This window comes from Cherax quadricarinatus, chromosome 6 (assembly GCF_038502225.1).
Source record: "Cherax quadricarinatus isolate ZL_2023a chromosome 6, ASM3850222v1, whole genome shotgun sequence".
In the NCBI taxonomy this organism is placed as follows: domain Eukaryota; kingdom Metazoa; phylum Arthropoda; class Malacostraca; order Decapoda; family Parastacidae; genus Cherax; species Cherax quadricarinatus.
In genome coordinates this window covers 28,023,509-28,048,508 of record NC_091297.1, presented here as the reverse complement: position 1 = coordinate 28,048,508, position 25,000 = coordinate 28,023,509, and the positions used below count along the sequence as shown (strand labels likewise).

General features: G+C 38.2%; 1 protein-coding gene across 2 annotated transcripts in view; it reads right to left on the bottom strand.

The window, feature by feature from the left end:
* Window positions 1–25,000, bottom strand: part of pigs (pickled eggs) — an 802,884-nt gene that overhangs the window by 25,593 nt on the left and 752,291 nt on the right. For both annotated transcript variants that reach the window (XM_070081188.1, XM_070081194.1), the window contains one exon: window positions 14,944–15,111. In XM_070081188.1, coding sequence (XP_069937289.1) covers window positions 14,944–15,111 — 168 coding nt within the window. The remainder of the gene's footprint in view (window positions 1–14,943; window positions 15,112–25,000) is intronic.

The following is a 25,000-nucleotide window of genomic DNA, read 5'->3' as shown; positions in this document are numbered from 1 at the left end:
TCAAAAGCGTTGGAAAGAGGGGGTAAAGGAGGTTTTGTGGGAGAGGGGCTTGGACTTCCAGCAAGCGTGCATGAGCGTGTTAGATAGGAGTGAATGGAGACGAATGATACTTGGGACCTGACGATCTGTTGGAGTGTGAGCAGGGTAATATTTAGTGAAGGGATTCAGGGAAACCAGTTATTTTCATATAGTCGGACTTGAGTCCTGGAAATGGGAAGTACAATGCCTGCACTTTAAAGGAGGGGTTTGGGATATTGGCAGTTTGGAGGGATGTGTTGTGTATCTTTGTACATATATGCTTCTGAACTGTTGTATTCTGAGCGCCTCTGTAAAAACAGTGATAATGTGTGGGTGTGGTGAAAGTGTTGAATGATGATGAAAGTGTTGTCTTTTTGGGGATTTTCTTTCTTTTTTGGGTCACCCTGCCTCGGTGGGAGGCGGCCGACTTGTTGGAAAAATATATATATATATATATATATATATATATATATATATATATATATATATATATATATATATATATATATATATATATATACACAGTGGACCCCCGACATTCGATATTAATCCATTCCTGAGAGCTCATCGAATGTCAAAAATATCGAAAGTCAAATTAATTTTCCCCATAAGAAATAATGGAAATCAAATTAATCCGTGCAAGACACTCAAAAGTATGAAAAAAAAATATTTTACCACATGAAATATTAAGTTTAGTGCAATAGAATAATTACAAAATAACAATAAAAACAATAGATTAATAACAATAGAATAATTTACACTTACCTTTAATGAAGATCTGGTGATGATTGATAGGATGGGAGGAGGGGAGTGTGTGGATGGTGTTTAGAAGGGGAATCCCCTTCCATTAGGACTTGAACTGGCAGCCTCACCATGCCTTACCACACTTGTGTAGGCCACTACAATTCATAAATCTTTCAAACCAACCTTTGCTGGCCTTAAATTCACTCACATCACCACTAGTTGCAGGCAATTTCTTTACCAAATCATCATGCACTCCACTTTCATACTTTGCAATTATCTCTTTCTTCATTTCAATAGTCATTAGCACCTTTTTTCTCGAAGGGTTGGCACTAGAAGCTTTCTTGGGGCCCATGGTTACTTATTTTGCAGAAACAAGCACCAAAAACAGTGATAATATGGATAATATGGAATGTATCCTTAGATGCACACACACTGGTTGGCTTGTAAACACTGGCACACACGGGGCAGTTCAGGCCACATGTGGACACGTCTCATACGAATCGTATTGAATGTCGGGTTTTCCATCGAATGTCGGGGGTCCACTGTATATATATACAGTGGAACCTCGACTTACGAATTTAATCTGTTCCAGGAGCTAGCTCGTAACTCAATTTACTCGTATATCAAATTTATTTTCCTCATTTAAATTAATTGAAAAGCCATTAATTCGTTCCTGCACTCTGGAGACGAGAAAAAAATTACTTGAATATGAAACATGATATATACTCTAGAATGAATAAAATAGGCCATAATATGGCGGCAGCGGCAGAAGCATTGGCCATTTCTGTCCCAATTTGACTATAGTACCTTCCTATGTTCTTACTGTAAGAGAAAACAGAGTATTTTTGAGGCTAACTGCAGTAAATCACTAGGACCCATGGTTAGAAAAAAGAAAATTGGCCAAATGACTGTAAAAAAAAATGCAAACAAGCACGAGAGAACTGCCCCCACAAGGATGTAAACATGTTTACTGCTTACCAGCTGTGCCAACTAGCAGAAGGAATCTGAATTATTACATACGTATTATGCATTATTATTATTATTAATTTAGGGAACTGAAACTCTATCATTATTATAATAGTTGTTATTATTATTAATTTAGGGAACTGAAGCTCTATCGTTAATATAATAATGCAGTAGACTGCCATTATATACGTTCTTACAACGTTCTTACTCATAGCGCCCCAAACGTATATATACCTTTTATTTTTCCTGCCTTCAAATTTGGCACGATTGGCCTGAGATGCCTTGTCAGCATAGAATAGGCCCTAACACTCAGTGTGGGAGGCATTAAAAAAATTTGGGACCACTTAGTACCTTGTGGGAGCGCCAGCTAGAGCAAACAGTGCGGCAAACACCAAGGATTCACTGATGTAATGTCATAGTAACTCCTCTTTTAAGAGGAAAGTGATGTTAACCCCAAGTTTAGGGTCTGTATCTCTGTCTATCTGTCTGTCTATCTCTGTTTCACAGGTACACATAAATAGAAGTATACATAGTGTAAATTACCTAAGATAACCCAAAAAATCCAGACAGTGTTATACTCTGATTGAAGATATGAGTAAAGGTGATGATGCAGTCTTGTGGCTCTCTCTGAGACAGAGAGCTAGACAGACAGGGAGCTTGACAGACAGACAAAGAGACAGACAGAAATGTTTGTGTACCAGCGAAAACAAAGTGAGGGCGATGCTCATCAAATGTCACCTCTAATCTTTTCTTATCAGCTGCACCCTCCCCCACCCTCGTGTATGCTCATCAAACGTCAACTCCTATCAGATGTTATCTCATCTTATCATGTCACTGTCAGGGGTGGACTTTGTTTTTCATGCTTCAAGGCAACTTATTACCTATTATTATTACGTATTCTCCTCCTCCTCCTCCTCCTCTTTCTCCTCCTCCTCCTCTTCTTTCTCCTCCTCCTCCTCCTTCTCCTTCTCCTCCTTCTCCTCCTTCTTCTCCTCCTTCTCCCCCTCCTCCTCCTTCTCCTCCTCCTCCTCCTCCTTCTCCTCCTCCTTCTCCTCCTCCTCCTCCTCCTTCTCCTCCTCCTCCTTCTCCTCCTCCTCCTCCTCCTTCTCCTTCTCCTTCTCCTCCTCCTTCTCCTTCTCCTCCTCCTCCTCCTCCTCCTCCCTCCTCCTCCTCCTCCTCCTCCTCCTCCTCCTACTCCTCCTTCTCCTCCTCCTTCTCCTCCTCCTCCTTCTCCTCCTCCTCCTTATCCTCCTTCTCCTCCTTCTCCTTCTCCTCCTTCTCCTTCTCCTCCTCCTCCTCCTTCTCCTCCTCCTCCTCCTCCTCCTTCTCCTCCTTCTCCTTTTCCTCCTCCTCCTCCTCCTCCTCCTCATTGTTATTATATACTTCCACATATCCAAAATATTGCTGGGACATATAAATACAGTGGACCCCCACATAGCGATATTAATCCACAAAATTATCGTTATGCGAATGAATTTTCCCCATAAGAAATAATGAAAATCAAATTAATCCGTGCAAGACACCCAAAAGTATGAAAAAAAATTTTTACCACATGAAATATACATTTTCCTACACACAAAGAGAAGGATACATGCACAATAGTAGAGTAGTACATGCACAATATATATTGTGCATGTACTACTCTACTAAATGAAGAATAAATGACACTTACCTTTATTGAAGATGCAGCAATGACTGATGAGACACTGTGTCCTGGGAGTGCCTTTTCCTCCTGAGTACTGTAGTTCCTGTTTGGCATTTTCTTCCAGAACAGGCCTTATCACATTGTGTATGCCACTACGATTCTTAAATCTCTCAAACCAACCTTTGCTGGCTTTAAATTCACCAATATGAGCACTAGTTCCAGGCATTTTTCCCTGTTCACCTGGGTGTTAGTCGACTGGTGTGGGTTGCATCCTGGGAGACAAGATTAAGGACCCCAATGGAAATAAGTTAGACAGTCTTCGATGACACTGACTTTTTTGGGTTATCCTGGGTGGCAAATCCTCTGGGGTTAATTGTTTCTTGGTATTCTCAATAAGCCACACCAACAACGGTGCTACAGCAGCAGCAGCAGCTGACAGTGCTACAGCAGCAGCAGACGATGCTACAGCAGCAGCAGACGGTACTACAGCAGCAGCAGCAGCTGACGGTGGTACAGCAGCAGCTGACAGTGCTACAGCAGCAGCTGACGATGCTACAGCAGCAGCAGACAATACTACAGCAGCAGCAGCAGCTGACGGTGGTACAGCAGCAGCAGCAGCTGACAGTGCTACAGCAGCAGCAGACGATGCTACAGCAGCAGCTGATGGTGGTACAACAGCAGCAGCTGATGGTGGTACAACAGCAGCAGCAGCTGACAGTACTACAGCAGCAGCAGACGATGCTACAGCAGCAGCAGACGATGCTACAGCAGCAGCAGACGGTACTACAGCAGCAGCAGCAGCAGACGGTACTACAGCAGCAGCAGCAGCTAACGGTGGTACAACAGCAGCAGCAGCTGACGGTGCTACAGCAGCAGCAGCAGCTGACGGTGGTACAGCAGCAGCAGCAGCTGTACCACCAATAGTAGCGATGGTTGATTGGGGTTTATTATACAACCTGGCCAGCTCGGAGACACGCACTCCACTTTCATACTTATCAATGATCTTTTTCTTCATCTCTATAGTAATTCTCACCCTTATTGCTGTAGGGTTGGCACTAGAAGCTTTCTTGGAGCCCATGGTCACTTATTTTGCAGATAAAATCACCAAAAACACTGTAATAATACGAAATGTTCCGATTGTATGCTTGGATGTTACCGCGGAGGCTGGCTAGTAAACAATGCCACCGGCGGAACATGTGAGCGTGGCTCAGGCCGCACATAGACGCGTCTCGGACGAACAGCGTTGAGCGGGTTTTTTAGTGGTATGCGAGGCAAAATCTTAGCGATAAAATGTAGTAGTATGCGGATTTAACGTTATGTAAGGCCAACGGTATGCGGGGGTCCACTGTACTTTGTATATATTCCAAGACAATAGTAAATGGCTAAGGCAGGTGTAAATGTCCACCTGTCAATGTGTTTGTGATAATTTGAGCATAATTTCAGTACCTAATACTAGTGTCTGAACAAAGATTGGTTATAAAATGACAAGAACTACTAAAAATTGCAATTATCAGAACATAAAAATTACATAAAATAATATGAAAAATAGAAAAAAAAGGTATATCAGCAACACTTCTGCAAGCAGCAGGACTCTGTTGCCGTCACATGAGCATCCAGTGCCAACTATTTTTTTTTATTCTAAAACATGTCAAATTTTTTTTTGTTTTTTTTTTTCCAAAATATTTGGGGCCCTGCGGGAGTGAACGTATATATACGTTTGGACCATTTAAGGGTTAACATGGTTCAGTTTGTGGGAAGGAAAAAAAAATTCTCTTTTGCTCAAGTGGCCACCTTGTTGTAGAGCATCCCCTACCATTCCTCGACACCACCCAACAACACCCTACCACTCCGACACCCCCCCCATTCCCTACCACTCCCACCATCCCCTACCACTCCCCAACATCATCCCCCACCATCCCAGCATTGGTAATTCATGTGTGTCCAGTCTCTCTCTGCTACAAGGCAGCTGTGTTTGTCAATTGTGTTATGATATTTTAATTACTATATCTTGTATCTACCAAGCAATCATGACACCCAGTAGCCATACTAGTGTTGCTGAAAGTGGCACCCAGTAGCCATACTAGTGTTGCTGAAAGTGGCACCCAGTAGCCATACTAGTGTTGCTGAAAGTGGCACCCAGTAGCCATACTAGTGTTGCTGAAAGTGGCACCCAGTAGCCATACCAGTGTTGCTGAAAGTGGCACCCAGTAGCCATACCAGTGTTGCTGAAAGTGGCATGAAGAGGTATAAGCACTAAGTCTTAGGATTAACAAAGCTATTAGACAAGAGATAACCTGTAGCCATAACTGAAGTGTTACTTTGTACACAGAAAAGGAGGTTAACATGAGTTTGTGTGACTGACTAACTGAATGACTGACTTACTGAGTGACTTGACTGCCTTACTGAGTGACTTGACTGACTTACTGAGTGACCTGACTGACTTACTGAGTGATGTGACTGACTGAGTGACTTGATTGACTTGCTGAATGTCTTGACTGACTTACTGAACGACTTGACTGACTGACTTAACCCTTTCAGGGTTTCGGCCGTACTAGTATGGCTTACGAGCCAGGGTTTTTGACTAGTACGCCTAAATTCTAGCGCCCTCAAATCCAGTGAGAGAAAGCTGGTAGGCCTACATATGAAAGAATGGGTCTATGTGGTCAGTGTGCGTGGTATAAAAAAAATTCTGCAGCACACAGTGCGTAATGAGAAAAAAAACTTTGACCGTGTTTTTGGATTAAAACCGACTTTGCACTGTATTTTCGTATGGTATTTATTGTTGTATTCTAGTTTTCCTGGTCTCATTTTATAGAATGGAAGACATATTACAGAAATTGAGATGATTTTGACTGGTTTTACAAATAAAAGTACCTTGAAACTGAGCTCAAAGTAGCAGAAATGTTCGATTTTTACCAAAGTTCAAAAGTAAACAAATCATGCTATGCATCCAATACAAGTCAACTGGTGAGTCTAATATTCTTTCATAAGTGTGCTGATATTATTTATAACATTTCTACACCAATGCAGTAGTCTGCATAACAGTAAATCTTCTATTTTTTGTGAGAATAAAAATTCAAAGTGGAAAGCAAAAGAATGTAAGAGGGGCATGGGGACGTGACTAATGAACAGAGGAAATGTTATTTTAGTGCCAGGAATGTCTTTCATGTTTATTTTGGACCCTATTCGGAAATTGGCATCTTTTGAAATTTGTGTGAAATTGGCAAAATTGCTAAATTCTGACCACTGTATTGGATAGTTGAAATCGGTAAATGGGTGGTTTCTTGTACTCATTCGATAGAAAAAATGGAGTTCTAGCGAAATTGTTATGATTTTTGTCGACGAGTACACTGGAATTGGCCGAAAACAGGGCTCAAAGTGGACAAAATCACCGATGCATAAACATCGTTGCAACCGCTAACTTCGCTAGAGCATAATTCCATAAGTTTTCCATCAAATTTCATACTTTTGGTGTCATTATGATCGGGAAAATATTCTCTATCTTTTCATAAGATTTTTTTTTTTTTTTTTTTTTTTTTTTTGAAATTTGGCCAACCCTGAGAACAAATCTCTGAGAGGGCCTGTCGACCCTGAAAGGGTTAATGAATAACTTGACTGACTTACTGAGTGACTTGACTGTAATAATATTTTATTATTATTGCTGAGAAAAAAAAAGAGAATGATTTCCATAGAATTAAAGCATGAAATCATAAACAAGAGAGGTGTCCAGGTTTTGAGTTGAGGGGGAAGAGGGAGGGGGGAGCTGGCTCGTAATTCAAGTGTTGGCTCGTAACTCAGAGCAAAAAATCGACCCATGGATGGCAAAAAAACTCGTAAGTTGGGACACTCGTAAGTGAAGGTTCCATTGTACTTGCAACATCTGCCACATTGCTCCCCTATCCACTCTATCATATGCTTTTTCTAAATCCATAATTGCAATAAAAACTTCCTTACCTTTATCTAAATACTGTTCACATATATGCTTCAATGTAAACACTTGATCGACACATCCCCTACCCACTCTAAAACCTCCTTGCTTATTCGCAATCCTACATTCTGTCTTAACTCTAATTCTTTCAATAATAACCCTACTGTACACTTTTCCTGGTATACTCACTAAACTTATTCCTCTATAATTTTATTTATATTTATATATTTATATATGATAGAGTGGATAGAGGAGCAATGTGGCAGATGTTGCAAGTATATGGAATAGGTGGTAAGTTATTAAATGCTGTAAAGAGTTTTTATGAGGATAGTGAGGCTCAGGTTAGGGTGTGTAGAAGAGAGGGAGACTACTTCCCGGTAAAAGTAGGTCTTAGACAGGGATGTGTAATGTCACCATGGTTGTTTAATATATTTATAGATGGGGTTGTAAAGGAAGTAAATGCTAGGGTGTTTGGGAGAGGGGTGGGATTAAATTATGGGGAATCAAATTCAAAATGGGAATTGACACAGTTACTTTTTGCTGATGATACTGTGCTTATGGGAGATTCTAAAGAAAAATTGCAAAGGTTAGTGGATGAGTTTGGGAATGTGTGTAAAGGTAGAAAGTTGAAAGTGAACATAGAAAAGAGTAAGGTGATGAGGGTGTCAAATGATTTAGATAAAGAAAAATTGGATATCAAATTGGGGAGGAGTATGGAAGAAGTGAATGTTTTCAGATACTTGGGAGTTGACGTGTCGGCGCATGGATTTATGAAGGATGAGGTTAATCATAGAATTGATGAGGGAAAAAAGGTGAGTGGTGCGTTGAGGTATATGTGGAGTCAAAAAACGTTATCTATGGAGGCAAAGAAGGGAATGTATGAAAGTATAGTAGTACCAACACTCTTATATGGGTGTGAAGCTTGGGTGGTAAATGCAGCAGCGAGGAGACGGTTGGAGGCAGTGGAGATGTCCTGTTTAAGGGCAATGTGTGGTGTAAATATTATGCAGAAAATTCGGAGTGTGGAAATTAGGAGAAGGTGTGGAGTTAATAAAAGTATTAGTCAGAGGGCAGAAGAGGGGTTGTTGAGGTGGTTTGGTCATTTAGAGAGAATGGATCAAAGTAGAATGACATGGAAAGCATATAAATCTATAGGGGAAGGAAGGCGGGGTAGGGGTCGTCCTCGAAAGGGTTGGAGAGAGGGGGTAAAGGAGGTTTTGTGGGTAAGGGGCTTGGACTTCCAGCAAGCGTGCGTGAGCGTGTTAGATAGGAGTGAATGGAGACGAATGGTACTTGGGACCTGACGATCTGTTGGAGTGTGAGCAGGGTAATATTTAGTGAAGGGATTCAGGGAAACCGGTTATTTTCATATAGTCGGACTTGAGTCCTGGAAATGGGAAGTACAATGCCTGCACTTTAAAGGAGGGATTTGGGATATTGGCAGTTTGGAGGGATATGTTGTGTATCTTTATATGTGTATGCTTCTAGACTGTTGTATTCTGAGCACCTCTGCAAAAACAGTGATAATGTGCGAGTGTGGTGAAAGTGTTGAATGATGATGAAAGTATTTTCTTTTTGGGGATTTTCTTTCTTTTTTGGGTCACCCTGCCTCGGTGGGAGACGGCCGACTTGTTGAAAAAAAAAAAAAATTTATTTATTTCTAGGTAGTAAGCTGGTAGACAGCAACTGCCCAGTTCTTGTTTATTTCCTCTTATCTCCATGGGGAAGTGGAACAGAATTCTTCCAAAGTAATCTATGCGTGTTGTAAGAGGCGACTAAAATGCCAGGAGCAAGGGGCCAGTAACCCCTTCTCTTGTATAAATTACTAAATTTAAAAAGAGAAACTTCTGTTTTTCTTTTTGGGCCACCCTGCTTCGGTGGGATACGGCCGGTTTGTTGAAAAAAAGATTTATTTATTTTCCAACATGTCGGCCAACTCCCGCCGAGGCAGTGACCCAAAAAAGAAACACTTTCACCATTATTCACACACAATCAGTCTTCACAGAGGTGCTTAGATATGACAGTTTAGATTTTACTCCAAACAGCCAATATCCCAAACCCCTCCTTTAAAGTGCAGGCACTATACTTCCCACCTCCAGGACTCAAGTCCGGCTAACCGGTTGCCCTGAATCCCTTCAGAAAATATTACCCTGCTCACACTCCAATAGCTCATCCGATAGCCAGGCCAAAATTTTTACACTCAAACGCTTCGTAAGGCAGATTTAACATTATACGATGCATTCGTTAGCCGAGGGTCCATTGTATAATAATATGTATAATAATATAATACATAATACAGTGGACCCCCAGTATTCGATGGCATCGGTATTCGATAAATCCGGTATTCGATGCATTATATCGCAAAAAATTTTCCTCGGTATTTGATTGAAAACCCGGTATTCGATATGATTCATACGAGACCTGTCCACATGTGGCCTGAACTGCCCCTTGTGTGCCAGTGTTTACAAGCCAGCCAGTGTGCGCGCATCTAAGGATACATTCGGTACATTCCATATTATCCATATTATCACTGTTTGGTGCTTGTTTCTGCAAAATAAGTCACCATGGGTCCCAAGAAAGCTTCTAGTGCCAACCCTGTGGTAAAAAGGGTGAGAATTAGTATGGAAATTAAGAAAGATTTTGAAGGGTTTGGGGCTAACCCTGAGAAGCCTATACCAGTTGTGGAATACATTGTGCCTACTTCAAAAATTAAGGAAATGTGTGCACAGTTGGTTGAAGTGCAAACCTTTATGGATGAAAATCACCCAAACACAGCTATTACAATGAAAATGTTGTGGCCCATTTTAGACAAATCGTAAAGGAACGGGAGGTACAGAGCTCTATGGACAGATTTGTTGTGCGACAGAGGTCCAGTGACTCTCAAGCTGGTCCTAGTGGCATTAAAAGAAGAAGGGAAGTAACCCTGGAAAAGGACTTGCTACCTCAAGTCCTAATGGAAGGGGATTCCCCTTCTAAACACTAACACCTCTCCCCTCCTTCCATCCCATCAATCATCACCAGATCTTCATTAAAGGTAAGTGTCAATTATTTTATTGTTATTGTAATTATTCTATTGCATTAAACTTAATATTTCATGTAGTAAAAATTTTTTTTTCATACTTTTGGGTGTCTTGCACGGATTAATTTGATTTTCATTATTTCTTATGAGGAAAATTGATTCGGTTTTCGATATTATCTGTATTCGATGAGCTCTCAGGAACGGATTAATATCGAATACCGGGGGTCCACTGTACTATAATAATAATATGTACGTACTACGTATCAAAACAAAGCCAGTCCACGTGTGGTTACAGAGCTAACCTTGCAGTTAAAGAAATTCTAGTGTTTTCCTTACAATCTGTTCAGTTATTTTGCGAAATTTCTCATTTCTAACCATGGGTCCTAAGAAAGCAAGTCCACAGGAGAGTGCCACGAAGAAAAAGAGGATGATTAAAATTTATTTAAAGCAGGAAATCACTGATAAACAGACTACATGCCAAGGATCTGGCCAGGCAGTACCAGCATAGCACTTCTACAATGTGTACAATACTAAAGCATAAGGAGTTTATAAAGGCTATCGTGCCAGCAAAGGACATTACAGTGTATCATTAAGAGTTTAGGAATTAAGTGTACATAGCATTACGAGTGTATCACCCAGAGAAAGTTTCAAGTGGTCGTGCGTTGGGGCTATTTAATGACGCTTGCATAACTCATTTCTGAAACATTCTGAAAGGGAGGAAGAAACAAACCTCTTCGGACAGTTTTTTATTGAAACTCCCTGCAGATGAAAGTGTGGAGAAAAACCCAAAAATCAGTGAATAGTGAAGTAACATAAAAATAAAAATTGTAGCAGTTAAGAGACAAAGTGTAGCATTAAGAGTGTAGCAATTAAGCAACAGAACAAAATGAACTCCTGACAGCATACACCGCTGCATCCAGCGTCTCTTCTCCATCTCCAAGGTAAATGCTGTAGTACTACATAATTTGTTTACATTATTATTATTATTAATGTTTTTCTTATGAAACTATGTACATGTAGTGATCTAATGCAGTTTGTCTTACAAATACTCCATTTTCTGTTATAATAAGAGCACGGGAATTTATGTAGTCAGAAGCAGGAATGGCCACTGTGGTGGCCCTATACACCCCAACAAGAACAATGGCCGTTGCTGCCACCTACCACTCCTCACATACATAATGACATATTCATTCTAGTGTATATATCATGTTTCTATGTTATGTCATATTAGATGAATTGTGATAGATAAATAAGCCACAGAGTTGATATTAGCGAAATACTGAAGTATTTTGTCGTGCCTGGAATTCCGCTGGAACGGATTAATTCCATTTCAATTAATTTAAATGAGGAAAATTGACTCGACAAACGAGCAAACTGAGATAAGAGCAAGGTCACAGAATGGTTTAAACTCGTAAGTAGAAGTTCCACTGTATTTAGTCGGTAATAGTATGCTTTCTCAAATGCATTTTAGGGAAACAGGCCAGCAAACTGAAGGGGACCTTTTCTAAATGAATACTTTTAATAGGTATTTCTCTCATCTATTAAGAAAATTTTGCAAAGATATTGGCAGACCTTTCATTTATAAGGAATGTAATGCTGTATGTTACATTGTCATTTGAGCTGTTGCTTTATGAAGAGTTTGTATTAGTTGTGGGTTGCCTGGACATAACACCATGTAAAACATGAAATAAAATATACAAATTAGCTATATTTGTATTTTCCTCTCAGCAGAGGAGTCATGTTCCCTGAAAGGGGCTCTTGATCAAAGGAAGTGGATCTATCCTTCCCTCTCTTGGATTAAACCACATTGCCTCCCATTCCCCGTGCACTGTTTAACCTTTATGGGTTCTGCACTTTCCCCTGATTATAATAATAATAATACAACTGTATCCACATCGGCCATTGAAACAAGTGCAACCATAATAGACCACATATGGACCAATATACTAGCCCCCCTTAAATCAGGGATAATCACAGATAGCACTACACACCACTACCCTACCTTCCTCTTAACAAACATTAGTAAACCACCACTTGAATACAACAAAGTTTCATTTAGACTCCATGATGAGGCCTCAATAAGGAAGTTCACAGCTGACCTAGAGACTGTTGACTGGCCTACAGAATTCTCCAAGGCCAATGGTATTGATGACTGGACAGACATTTTTCTTAACAAATTACTTAGACTATACAACAAACATTGTCCTATAAAAACAAAACAGATCACAAACAAACGGCTTGGTTGCCCATGGCTAACCAGCACCATTCTGAAATCCATTGATAAGAAACACCAATATGAAAAACAATATAGACAGGGCTTAATACACAAAGATATTCTTAAACACTATTCATCAGCTCTCACCAAAGTAATAAAGAAAGCCAAACAACTATACTACTCCAGTAGATTCACAGACACTAGAGGAGATATAAAAAAGACCTAGAAAACACTCTCTCAGATTCTAGGGACCCACAAACTGAAAAAAACAAGAATATTGTCCTAACTAAACCTAATGAAACACCACTGCATCCCACTGACACAGCTAACAAGATAAACGACTTCTTCTCAACCATAGGATCTAATCTCGCCAATAAAATCCCACGTACCAATGCACATGCCGGGGACTACCTAGATGGGAATTTCCCAAATTCCTTCTATCTTGCTCCAACTGAGCCCACGGAAGTCACCAAGATTATAAAGTCACTTAAAAATAACTCAGGGGATCTGTCTCATGTCCCACCATTATTGTACAAGAGAGCGGCCCCTGTCCTCTCGCATGTTATCTCATTACTTTTTAACAAGTCACTAGAAACTAGCACCTTCCCAAAACTACTCAAGACGGCAAGGGTTACACCAATACATAAAGGTGGTGACCCTACAGATTTAAACAACTATAGGCCAATATCAAACTTACCATTGCTATCCAAAATCTTTGAGAAACTCGTGCACCGGAGACTATATTCATTTATAACGGCACAAAACATACTCAACCCCTGCCAATTTGGATTCAGGAAAAATAAAAGCACTAACGATGCAATCACAAAAATGCTAGATCTGCTTTACACAGCATTGGAAAATAAGGAATATCCACTAGGAATTTTTATTGACCTAAGAAAAGCTTTTGACAAAGTAGACCACGGCATCCTACTCCACAAACTTGACCATTATGGTGTAAGAGGCCATGCGCTTGCATATTTCAAATCTTACCTTACTAATAGGTATCAGTATGGCACCATTAAAGACACAGCATCAACAACACAGCCACTTGATACTGGAGTTCCGCAGGGAAGTGTCCTTGGTCCCCTGCTCTTCCTCATATACATCAATGATCTTCCAAACATATCTCAACACCTGAACCCCATTCTCTTTGCTGACGACACGACTTATGTCATCTCTCACCCTAATCTTACCACCCTCAACACCATTGTTAATGAGGAGCTGATCAAATTATCGACTTGGATGACAGCCAATAAACTTACGCTTAACACTGACAAAACCTACTACATTATGTTTGGTAGCAGAGCAGGAGATGCGCAAATTAACATTAAGATCGACAAGACTAATTGCCAGGCATAATGAGGGCAAATTGCTAGGCCTATACCTCGACAACAACCTGAACTTCAGCACCCATATCCAACACATAATCAAAAAAGTATCCAAAACGGTTGGGATCCTCTCCAAGATACGATACTATGTGCCGCAAACTGCCCTTCTCACACTATACCATTCACTTATATATCCATACCTCACCTATGCTATCTGTGCTTGGGGTTCAACTGCAGCAACACACCTAAAGCCAATAATAACCCAACAAAAAGCCGCAGTAAGAATAATCACTAAATCCCATCCCTGGCAACACACCCCCCCACTCTTCATAGATCTAAACTTACTCCCTGTTCAGTACATCCACACTTACTACTGTGCAATCTACATCTACAGGACCTTAAATTCAAATATTAACCTTGACCTAAAACGCTTTCTTGATAGTTGTGACAGAACCCACAGGCACAACACCAGACAAAAACATTATGACATTCCCCGTGTCCGACTAAACCTTTACAAAAATTCAGTGTATGTCAAAGGCCCTAAAATCTGGAACACCCTACCTGAAAATTCTAAAACTGCAGACACACTCATCACCTTCAAAACTACCATCAGAAAACATCACATCTTATCTCCCTGATACACCCTGTCAACTAATTACACGAATACCACCTGGTGGTTAACACTTACACTCACTCACCCATTTGACCATAAACAGAAATATCAATCTCAATCTCAAAATAATGAATCTTAACTAGTCATAAGTTGGCCTGTGATACTCCAATACTGAAACTATGTATAGTGCCAAAACAAAAGCATTCACATCGCTAAACTCACAAACTAGTATTTAGTCACTTAGCCATAACACCAACTTACCTCATAATTTTGTAATATTTTAAACTCAAGATTTAATCTAAGTCTGCCCGAAATGCCTAGCCATGCTAGGTGTTCTAGTGGTACACTCTGTAATTATTATTTTACTACATGTAAACCACACAATAACCAAATTCTGTAAACTCAGCATTGTAATCCTTATAGAGAATAAACTTTGAATTGAATTGGATATATAGTAGTGCACTTACCTCGCAGATCCTAAACGTAAGAAGCCAGAAGGATCCCTGTTAGCAGGAGATTGTGATCGCTGCCGCATAGAATAGCTACCTTCCAAAGAGTCTCGCCTCACTCCTCGCCCACCTACACTAGACCTGCGACGTGGTGATGGCGACGTAGGTATTTGACCCTCTTCACACCTGCAGTGTATATAACATTGTTACTAAGATAAATGAGAACTACAGTTTATCTCCTCATAATAAAATATAAATTATTATATGTAGGATTACTGTTAGACTCTTATAACACTGAATTATAACATATTAGATGTTTTAGTATCATTTCATTAAAATTAGTGTCCTTATACAGATACTATGTATGATACACTGCAATATAATGCAAAAAAAAAAAAGATAAGAGACTTAAATGTTTTTATCAAGTATAAAGTTGCATCTTTTCTACCAGTTACTGCATGTCTTCAGAGGTATCAGTACTTAGTATTACTATACAATGTGTGAAACCTTTTACTGTATATCAAAATAATTTTTTATATATAAATATATATATATATATATCTTCTTCAGTCAAGAGTAATGTACATCTGCACAGAACAGAAATAGGTAATAACAAATATTTGTAAATTAGTCAAGAATAAAAGCAAGGAACAAAAGTCAAGGAACAGCATACAGAACAAAATGTGATATTACTAAATGCTGAATCAGGCAAAAAAAAAAAAAAAAATCATGGAGGGGCCAGCAGAATAAGAAGCCTATACAGACACATTCATATGTTAATGCTGAAGCATATACCACAAGACACAACATAAACAATGCTTCTTTTAAGATACCCACTATGTAAAACCAGTGTGTTTAGCTATGTGAAAGCAATGTGTTAAGCTATGTGAAAGCAGTATGTTAAGCTGCTATGTGAAAACTGTATGTTAAGCTGTTATGTGAAAACAGTGTTCAGTTGCTATGTGAAAGTGTGTTTAGCTGCTATGTGGAACCAGTGTGTTAAGCCCTTATGTGAAACCAGTACATATGTTGAACTGCTATGTGAAATCAGTGTGTTAAGCTGCTATGTGAAACCAGTGTGTTAAGCTGCTATGTGAAACCAGTGTGTTAACCTTTTCACTGTCTCGTATATGTATCTACATTATTGATGCCAGGGTTGCCTATGTAGATGTACGATTTGAGTTCCCCTCCCTCATAAGCAGTAAGAGTAAATTTTAGTCTAGACATGAGAGAATTTGTCTGTGCAGTGAGTGTGCTTAGTATAAAAAAAAAATACTGCCTAGGAAAAGCAAACCTCTGACCTTACGGCATGTATTTTCTAAGATTATTTTTTTATTGTTTTATTGACTGTTTCTTGGTATTATTTAATAAGAGAGAAAGACACACTACTGATTTCAGTCTACTAGAAGTAGATTGAAATCAGGCTCAAATAAGCAGAAATATTTTATTTTTTATTTTCCTGAGGACAGGTAAGGCCCTCCGCATATCCTCTGGTCTATCTTATGGGTTTTTACTAGGTTTGATTCAATTATTGGGATGCCATAAACCATGACTATTCATTCCTGGTTATATTTTATTATTTGTGTAAGGAATTCAAAATGGAGGGAAAGTGTAATATAGGAGAGGAAAATGTTACTTTAGTACCAAGCCTGGACTGTCTACAGTGTTGATTATGCAGTCGGTTTTTAAAATGGTATTTTATTAATTTTGTGTAAAATTGGCCAAATTACCGACTTCTGGGTACTTTATAGCATAGTTCTGATAAAGAATGGGCGATTTCTTCTGTTCAATCAACAGAATGGAATGGCTAATAATTTGATCAAATGGAGCAAAGGAATTGGCTTAAAACAGTACTCAGTGCATTAGTTGTGCTCAAACTGCCAACTTCATGCCTTTGTAATTCTGTACAATTTTCATCAAATATCACACTTTCTGTTATTACTCTCCAAAGAAGATTCTTTACCATTTCAGAAGAATTTGTTTTTTTCTGAAAAATGTCAGATTATCAGCACGTAACCCTTAAACAGTCCAAACGTATATATACGCTCACTTGCGTAGCGCCCCAGAGGTATACATATACATGTTTCATTTCTCATTCATTCAACATTGACACGATAGGCCTGAGTCACCTAGACATGAGAGAATGGGTGTGTGCACTCAGTGTGCTCCATATGAAAAAAAATTGGGGACACCTAGGTACCACATGCTCTTTTTTCCTATAATTTTTTTTTTTCTCAAAATATTTGGGGCACTGCGCAGGTGAACGTATATATACGTTTGGACCATTTAAGGGTTAATTTCAAGGTTTCTGACAGTGAAGGGGTTAAGGTGCTAATTGAAATGAGTGTGTTAAGTTGCTATGTGAAACCCATGTGTTAAGCTGCTATGCAAAACCCATGCATTAAGCTGCAAGGTGAAACCCATACGTTAAGTTGCTATATGAAACCCGTGCGTTAAGCTATGTGAAATCCGTGCGTTAAGCTGCTATATAAAATCTGTGCGTTAAGCTGCTATGTGAAACCAGTGTTAGGTTGCTTAGTAACCTTCATGAAGTATCACTTGTGTTTACTGCTCCCCAAAACCCTGCTTTCCATAGAGGGTTTCACAGCCACTTAAAATAACAGACATATTCGGTATTACACATGTTGACGGATAACATGTCATGGCATCATTAGATCACATGGCAGTTTAATCAAACATTTTAACCACTGCACATTCTCTTGCATAATTACTATGGTAATAAAGCAATATATAAATCAAATGGTAGAAATCAAGACAAAATACAAAACAGAATAATAATCTTTGATCTGTAGCTTCAAGTCCAAGGATCATTCAACAGAAATCAATGTTTAAGATTTGTATAAACATCATCTAACCTTATAATGAATGCTCTCTCTCTTCTGTACTCTCAGCACAAGAAACTTCTTTGAATTTCCTGAGCATATTTAATGGTGCTTTTGTAGTAGTCTTCTACTGTATTTCATCACAAATTAACTTATTATATTTCTCATCATTTTCTTCAGTTCTCATATCTTTGCAGGTGTAGGTTCATGTATCACATTTAAATAATTCGTAGTAGTTGGACACTACACATCTTGTAATCTAATGTATCATTACGTTTTGTGTGTGAGCACGTGTGTAACATAAAATATAGGTCACTTGTAATAAGACGAAATGGACCAAGTTCAATAAATACATTAGATAGGGTATTGTAGTTACATTCCACCCATTCTTCAACAATCTTGTATAATTCTCAGTAAAAGTAAAATGTTTCACATATCACTGAAGCTCAATCATGCATATTTTGTTATAGAGTTATAGAAGTTTCCCACAAATATAAAGTTTTTAATTATTATAAACTTGTATTAGTATATCCTTGGGTTTAAATAGCTGTAAAAAGTATGTCACCCTGGTTTCCATGATGTTGCTTCTTGTTGATGTTTTTCATGTTTTTTTTTATCATCTTGCATGAAATCATGTGTAAAACTTTTTTAATCATTCTTTGAATTTGTATCTGAATACTTTTTTATTTTTTTATCTTTAGATATTTTCTTCTAGCACAGTATTTGTAATTTTTCTATCTGAGATTGAGTTGCAAACTTTCATTTGTTGAGTCCTGAACTTGTCTGCAGCTTTCTGTTTTCTGTTAAATGAAACTTAATACTGTTATCCTTGCTAACAAAACTGCAGTAAACTCATCTATAAGATACTGCTTTGTAGTTTTTATTTCTGGGGCAATTTTATTAAACTCTGTATGTAATCTATATTATATTTCATTTGCATACATTGATTCCTGTTGTAGGTCCATGTCTTTTATAAACTTGTAGTGTTTCTTCATTTGTAAAGCAAATGTTATGTAACTTATATGAAATTTCTGGTACTAGTTCTGTCTATGATGTTCCCAGTATCTCTTCTGAAACTGGTAGTTTTCCATGTGATGACCCCTTCCTTGGTAGGCTACTGAAAGCCTTCACAGGAAAACACTCTAATACTGTCTTGCTAGATGATTTCTGTGATTCCTTTAAAGAATACAAATGAATAGGTATTCTTGTGTCAGATGTGTTATGTATAGTATGTTTTCTAGTACCTGATGAATGCTGCAGCAATTCTTTACTCAAAGGTGAGTGTGATTGTTTATTCTGTGGAAAACACTGTGAATGTTTATCATCTGAAATACTTTGTAATTGCCCTGAATTTGAGTGTTGCTGTTGTCCTACACTTTGAGATTTCTGCAAAGTTACTTGACTTTCTGTTTCCTGTAACATTTCCACACAAATATAATTATGTAGATTTCCCCTACCTTGATGAAGTCTGCGAGTGTTTGTTTTTGGGGAGCATAATACATGTGCCTTCTTAGAAGTACTCTCAGTGAGTCCTTTCTTTGCAGAGTCCTTTGAAGATCCCTTTTTAGCAGGAATTAGTGACTTTTCTTTAGTAAATGTGCATGTGGGTTCTATTTTAACTGGAATTTTAAATGATTTAATATTTGATGATGCACGGGCTGTTCTGTACTTTTGGGACTCCTGAGAACTTGTATAACTTGCTCCCTGAAATGTTTTAGGTATTCGACTTACTGGCAGCCTTTGTGGTGTCTCACTTACAGTTTCTTTATTGAACTGTAACTTTACTCCAATCTGACTTTGGCACATTACTGTGTCAGTTCCTGGTTTGAGCAAAGAAACTACTTCAGCATTATTTGTGATTACATCTTTTGTCTTCTCTCCAGTAGTATTTATATTCTCACCATTTAATTTTTGAAGAGCTTTCCCCATTATCCAATGCAGATCTGTATCTTCAGTTTTTGTGGTTAAATATTTTTTAGATACTTTTGTATCACTGTCTAGTTTTGAAGTTCTCTCATATGTCTCAGATGAATCTGGGAGATTGTCCAAGATGCTGTCTGTGTCTTGGACATTTACTGTGTTTGGTGATTTTTTGTCTGAACACTTTTCCTTTGAATGATAGCCTAGTACATCAAGTACACCTGTTCTTCCCCAAGTAGTCTGGCATTTTGTGTCTCTTAATACTGGCAGTGAAGACTTTTTTATTTTTGTATGGATTTTCTTTGTTTGAATACTTGTTGGTGACAATGTACGACAACTCTTCACTAAAGCTACTTCTTTTTCAACACCTGATAATATAGGGACCTCTTTCGAAAAATTTTCTACTGAACTATTAGAATTTTGAACATTGCACTTAACTTCTGGTTTCAGTGTTATGTCTGATAACATGGGTGCCTCAGTGTTTTTCATGAGACTTTCAACTGTTTTACATACACTAGATTCTTCTGTCAAACAACCGTTCTCATTCTGAATATTCACCTTTTCTAACATATTAACGGGCAGTCCTTCACCTGGTACCCCTTCAAACTGCATTTGATTGAGAGAATCTTCCACAAAAGCACTACTAACTGTGGTAGAATTTGTTTTACATTTTCCCTCTGGTATAGCTAATGGCAATATAATTGCCTCTTGTGCAAGTAATGGTGTTTCGTTTCTAGCTGTTTCAGTAATTTGCTGCATGTTAACTCTCTCTCTTGTTGACATAATTCGACTTCCTTGTGGTCTTTTTCTAAAGGGGAAAATATTTTGAATTTAGTTTTATATACTATATATATGTTAGGAATGGGACAATACCGTTACTTTCCCTATATTTTTTCATTTTTAAAATTATAATGACAGTGTACAATATATAAAGGAATGTTTACTGCACAATGGGTATTAAATAACACAGAAAGGGTAAATATTAAATAACCTGATTTCTTTGAGATGATAATGTCATTACTCATTACTTGGCCTGTTGTGTTAGTTACTGGCTGTCAAAGGTGCTTGTTTGTGTTTACACTCCTGTGTGGGTGTTTGTCTTCATGAGTGTATGAGTAACTCTCACAGTCATGAAGTAGAAGTGTTAATGCTAATATTTTTAACCACATGTAATATGAATACAGTGGTGCCTCGGGTTATGAACTTAATTCATTCCAGAAGGCTGTTCGAGTGCTGATACCAAATGAATTTGTTCCCATAGAGATTAATGTAAATTAGATTAATCCGTTTCAGACCCCCAAAATACACTTACAAAAAATACACTTACATAACTGTTCAAGTTAGGAGGTGTTTGTAACCCGAGGTGCCACTGTATTTTAAAAAGTATCAGCTGTTTTTTAACTGGTAATTTAAAAATGGCCAATACCAATACTTCAAATATTTACTACTGATATACACAACCTACAAAATACTTTCAACTTGTCCTAATGTAATATCCCTAGATTGTAATTTGAGTAAACTTACTGTCTGCTATAAATAAAAACAGATGTATAACTTAAAAAAAACTATGATTAATTTCTCTAGTACTAAGTATTCTGTAAGCCATTAACCCTTTCAGGGTCCGTGCCGTAGATCTACGGCTTTACGTTCAGGGTCCAAACCGTAGATCTATGCCATGAGCTCAGCTCACTCTGATAAGCTGTGAGTGGTAAATTTGGGCCTAGATATGAGAGAATACATCTATGTGGTATGTGTGCACCACATAAAACAAATCCTGCAGTACACAGTGTATAACGTGAGTAAAAAAAACTGAGACCGTGATTTTCGATTAAAACAGCGACTTTGCAGTGTTTTTTCGTATGTTTTTTTATATTTGTATTTGTGATGTCTTGATCTCATTTGATAGAATGAAAGACATATTACAGAAATTGAGATGATTTTGATTGGTTTTAGCACTGGAAATGGCTTGAAACTGAGCTCAAAGTAGCAGAAATGTTAAATTTTTGCCGATATTCAAGAGTAAACAAACGACCTCACACGTCTAATACACACCAGCTGGTGAGTCTAATATACATTCACAAATGTGGTGATGATATTTATACAATTATTACAATATTGCATAACAGTAAATCTTCTATTTTTTGGTTTGAATAAAAATTCAATATGTGAATAAAAAATCAAAATGGAATTCATTTGTAAAGCCTCAAAACGTAACTAATGAACAGAGGAAATGCTAGTGCCAAGAATACCTACATTGTTTATTCTGGACCCTATTTTGGAATTGGAATATTTTGAACTTTGTGTTAAATTGGCCAAATTACCAATTTCCGATCACTTTAGTATTTTGTAGTTGAAACAGTTGACTTGGCGATTTCTTGTGCTCAATCGATAGAATAGAAGTAATACTAGTGAAATAGCTAAGAATTTGGGTTGACTGGAATAATGTAATTGGCCTAAAATGGGAGTCAAAGTCGGCAAAATCGCCGGTTCGTAAATACCGCTGACACATCAAAATTCGTGAGAGCATAATTTCATCAATTTTCCATCAAATTTCGTACTTTTTGTTTTATTACCTTCAGAAAAAGATTCTCTACTATTTCATAAGAAAAACTAACAATTTTTTTTTTTTTTAAATTCTTGGACCCTGGTGCACACTTTAAAATTTGGCCTCTGTACCCTGAAAGGGTTAAATTTAGTCTGCCCATAATGCCATGGCATGATAGTGGCTCTCTTTGCACTGCAATTCATTACTGTAATTACATAATTTCAATGTAAACTTGCAAGGAAACAAAAATTTGTATTTGTATTTGACACATCCCTTGTATATATATAGGAGGGCCTTGCATATACAGCAGCAGGTTAGGTTCTAGCCTACTGCTGTAAAGTGAAACATAGCTCGTTTTTCACTTTCGAATGCACATAAAAGCATGATAACATGTTTACACTATCTTACATTAAGCAATATAACTAGGCCTAGAAAATGCATATACAGTGCACACATTACTTACCTTAAAATAGTTTCTTCCTTAGCTTATAGTGAGTGGTGAACATATTAACTGTACGAAGTCTGAATAAATAAAGAATGGGTATAATTAAAAACCAATGCATAAGCAAAGAGCTGTAAAGTGGGGCCCTCCTGTGCATACAAAGGGTTGGATGTGGAAAGTGGGTTATAGTAAGCATTTATGCACCTGGAGAAGAGAGAAGTGTAGAGGAGAGAGAGGGATTTTGGGAAATGTTGAGTGAGTGCATGGGGAGTTTTGAACCAAGTGTGAGAGTACTTGTGGTTGGGGATTTCAACCCTAAAGTGGGTAAAAATGTTGTGGAGGGAGCAGTAAGTAAATTTGGGGTTTCAGGGGTAAATGAAAATGGGAAGCCTTTAATTGAGCTATGTGTAGAAAGAGGTTTGGTAATAAGTAATACATATTTTATGAAAAAGAGGATTAATAAGTATACAATATATATATAGCACATAATGAAAGTAGTTAGATTATATATTGGTGGATAAAAGGTTCATGGGTAAGCTTCAAGATATACTGTACTGATATATTAAATCATTATTTAGTTGTAGCTGCAGTAGAGTAAGAGGTAGATGGGACGAAAGGAAAATAGCAACAACAAGTAAGAGAGAGGTGAAAGTGTATAAACTAAGGGAGGAGGAAGTTAGGGTGAGATATAAGCAACTATTGGCAGAAAGGTGGGATAGTTCAAGTATGAGTAGTGGGGGGGGGGTTGAAAAGGGTTGGAATAGTTTTAAAAATGCAGTATTAGAATGTGGGGCAGAAGTTTGTGTCTATAGGAGGGTGGGTGCAGGAGGAAAGAGGAGTGATTGGTGGAATGATGAGGTAAAGGGTGTGATAAAGAGAAAAAGTTAGCTTATAAGAGGTTTTTACAAAGTCGAAGTGTTATAAGAAGAGCAGAGTATACGGAGAGTAAAAGAAAGGTGAAGAGAGTGGTGAGAGAGTGCAAAATGAGAGCAGAAGATAAGAGTGGGAAAGGCACGGTCAAAAAATTTTGATGAAAACAAAAAATTTTTGAGATAAACAAGAAAGCCTAGAGAACGAATGGATCTGTCAGTTAAAAACAGAGTAAGGGAGTTAGCAGATGGGGAGCTGGAGGTATTGGGTACATGGCGGGAGTATTTTGAGGAACTTTTAAATGTGATGAAGAAAGGGCAGTGGTAATTTCATGCACTGGCCAGGGAGGTATAACATCTTTTGGGAGGTATAACATCTTTTAGGAGTGATGAAGAGTAGGATGTGAGTGTGGAGGAAGTGCATGAGGCATTACGTAGAATGAAAGGGGGTAAAGCAGCTGGACCTGATGGGATCATGACAGAAATGTTAAAAGCAGGGGGGGGATATAGTGTTGGAATGGTTGGCATTTTTGTTTAATAAATGTATGAAAGAGGAGAAGGTACCTAGGGATTGGCAGAGAGCATATGTAGTTCCTTTATATAAAGGGAAGGAGGACAAAAGAGATTGTAAAAATTATAGGGGAATAAGTTTACTGAGTATACCAGGAAAAGTGTACGGTAGGATTATTACTGAAGGAATTAGAGGTAAGGCAGAGAGTAGGATTGTGGATGAGCAAGGAGGCTTTAGAGTGGTTATGGGATGTGTAGATCAGGTGTTTACACTGAAACATATATGTGAACAGTATTTTGATAAAGACAGGGAAGTTTTCATTGCATTTATGGATTTAGAAAAGGCATACGATAGTGGAGAGGGGAGCAATGTGGCAGATGCTGCAAGTATATGGAATAGGTAGTAAGTTACTAAATGCTGTAAAGAGTTTTTATGAGGATAGTGTGTCTCAGGTTAGTGTGTGTAGAAGAGAGAGAGAGTACTTCCTGGTAAAAGTAGGTCTTAGACAGGGATGTGTGATGTCACCATGGTTGTTTAATATATTTATAGATGGGGTTGTAAAAGAAGTAAATGCTAGGGTGTTGGGGAAAGGGGTGGGATTAAATTATGGGGGATCAAATACAAAATGGGAGTTGGCACAGTTACTTTTTGCCAATGATACTGTGCTTATGGGAGATTCTAAAGAAAAGTTAAAGGTTAGTGGACGAGTTTGGGAGCGTGTAACGGTAGAAAGTTGAAAGTGAATATAGATAAGAGTAAGGTGATGAGGGTATCAAATGATTTAGATAAAGAAAAATTGGATATCACATTGGAGAGAGGGAGTATGGAAGAAGTGAATGTTTTCAGATATTTGGAAGTTGATGTATCAGCGGATGGGTTTACGAAGGATGAGGTTAACCATAGAACTGATGAAGGAAAAAAGGTGAGTGGTGCATTGAGGTATAT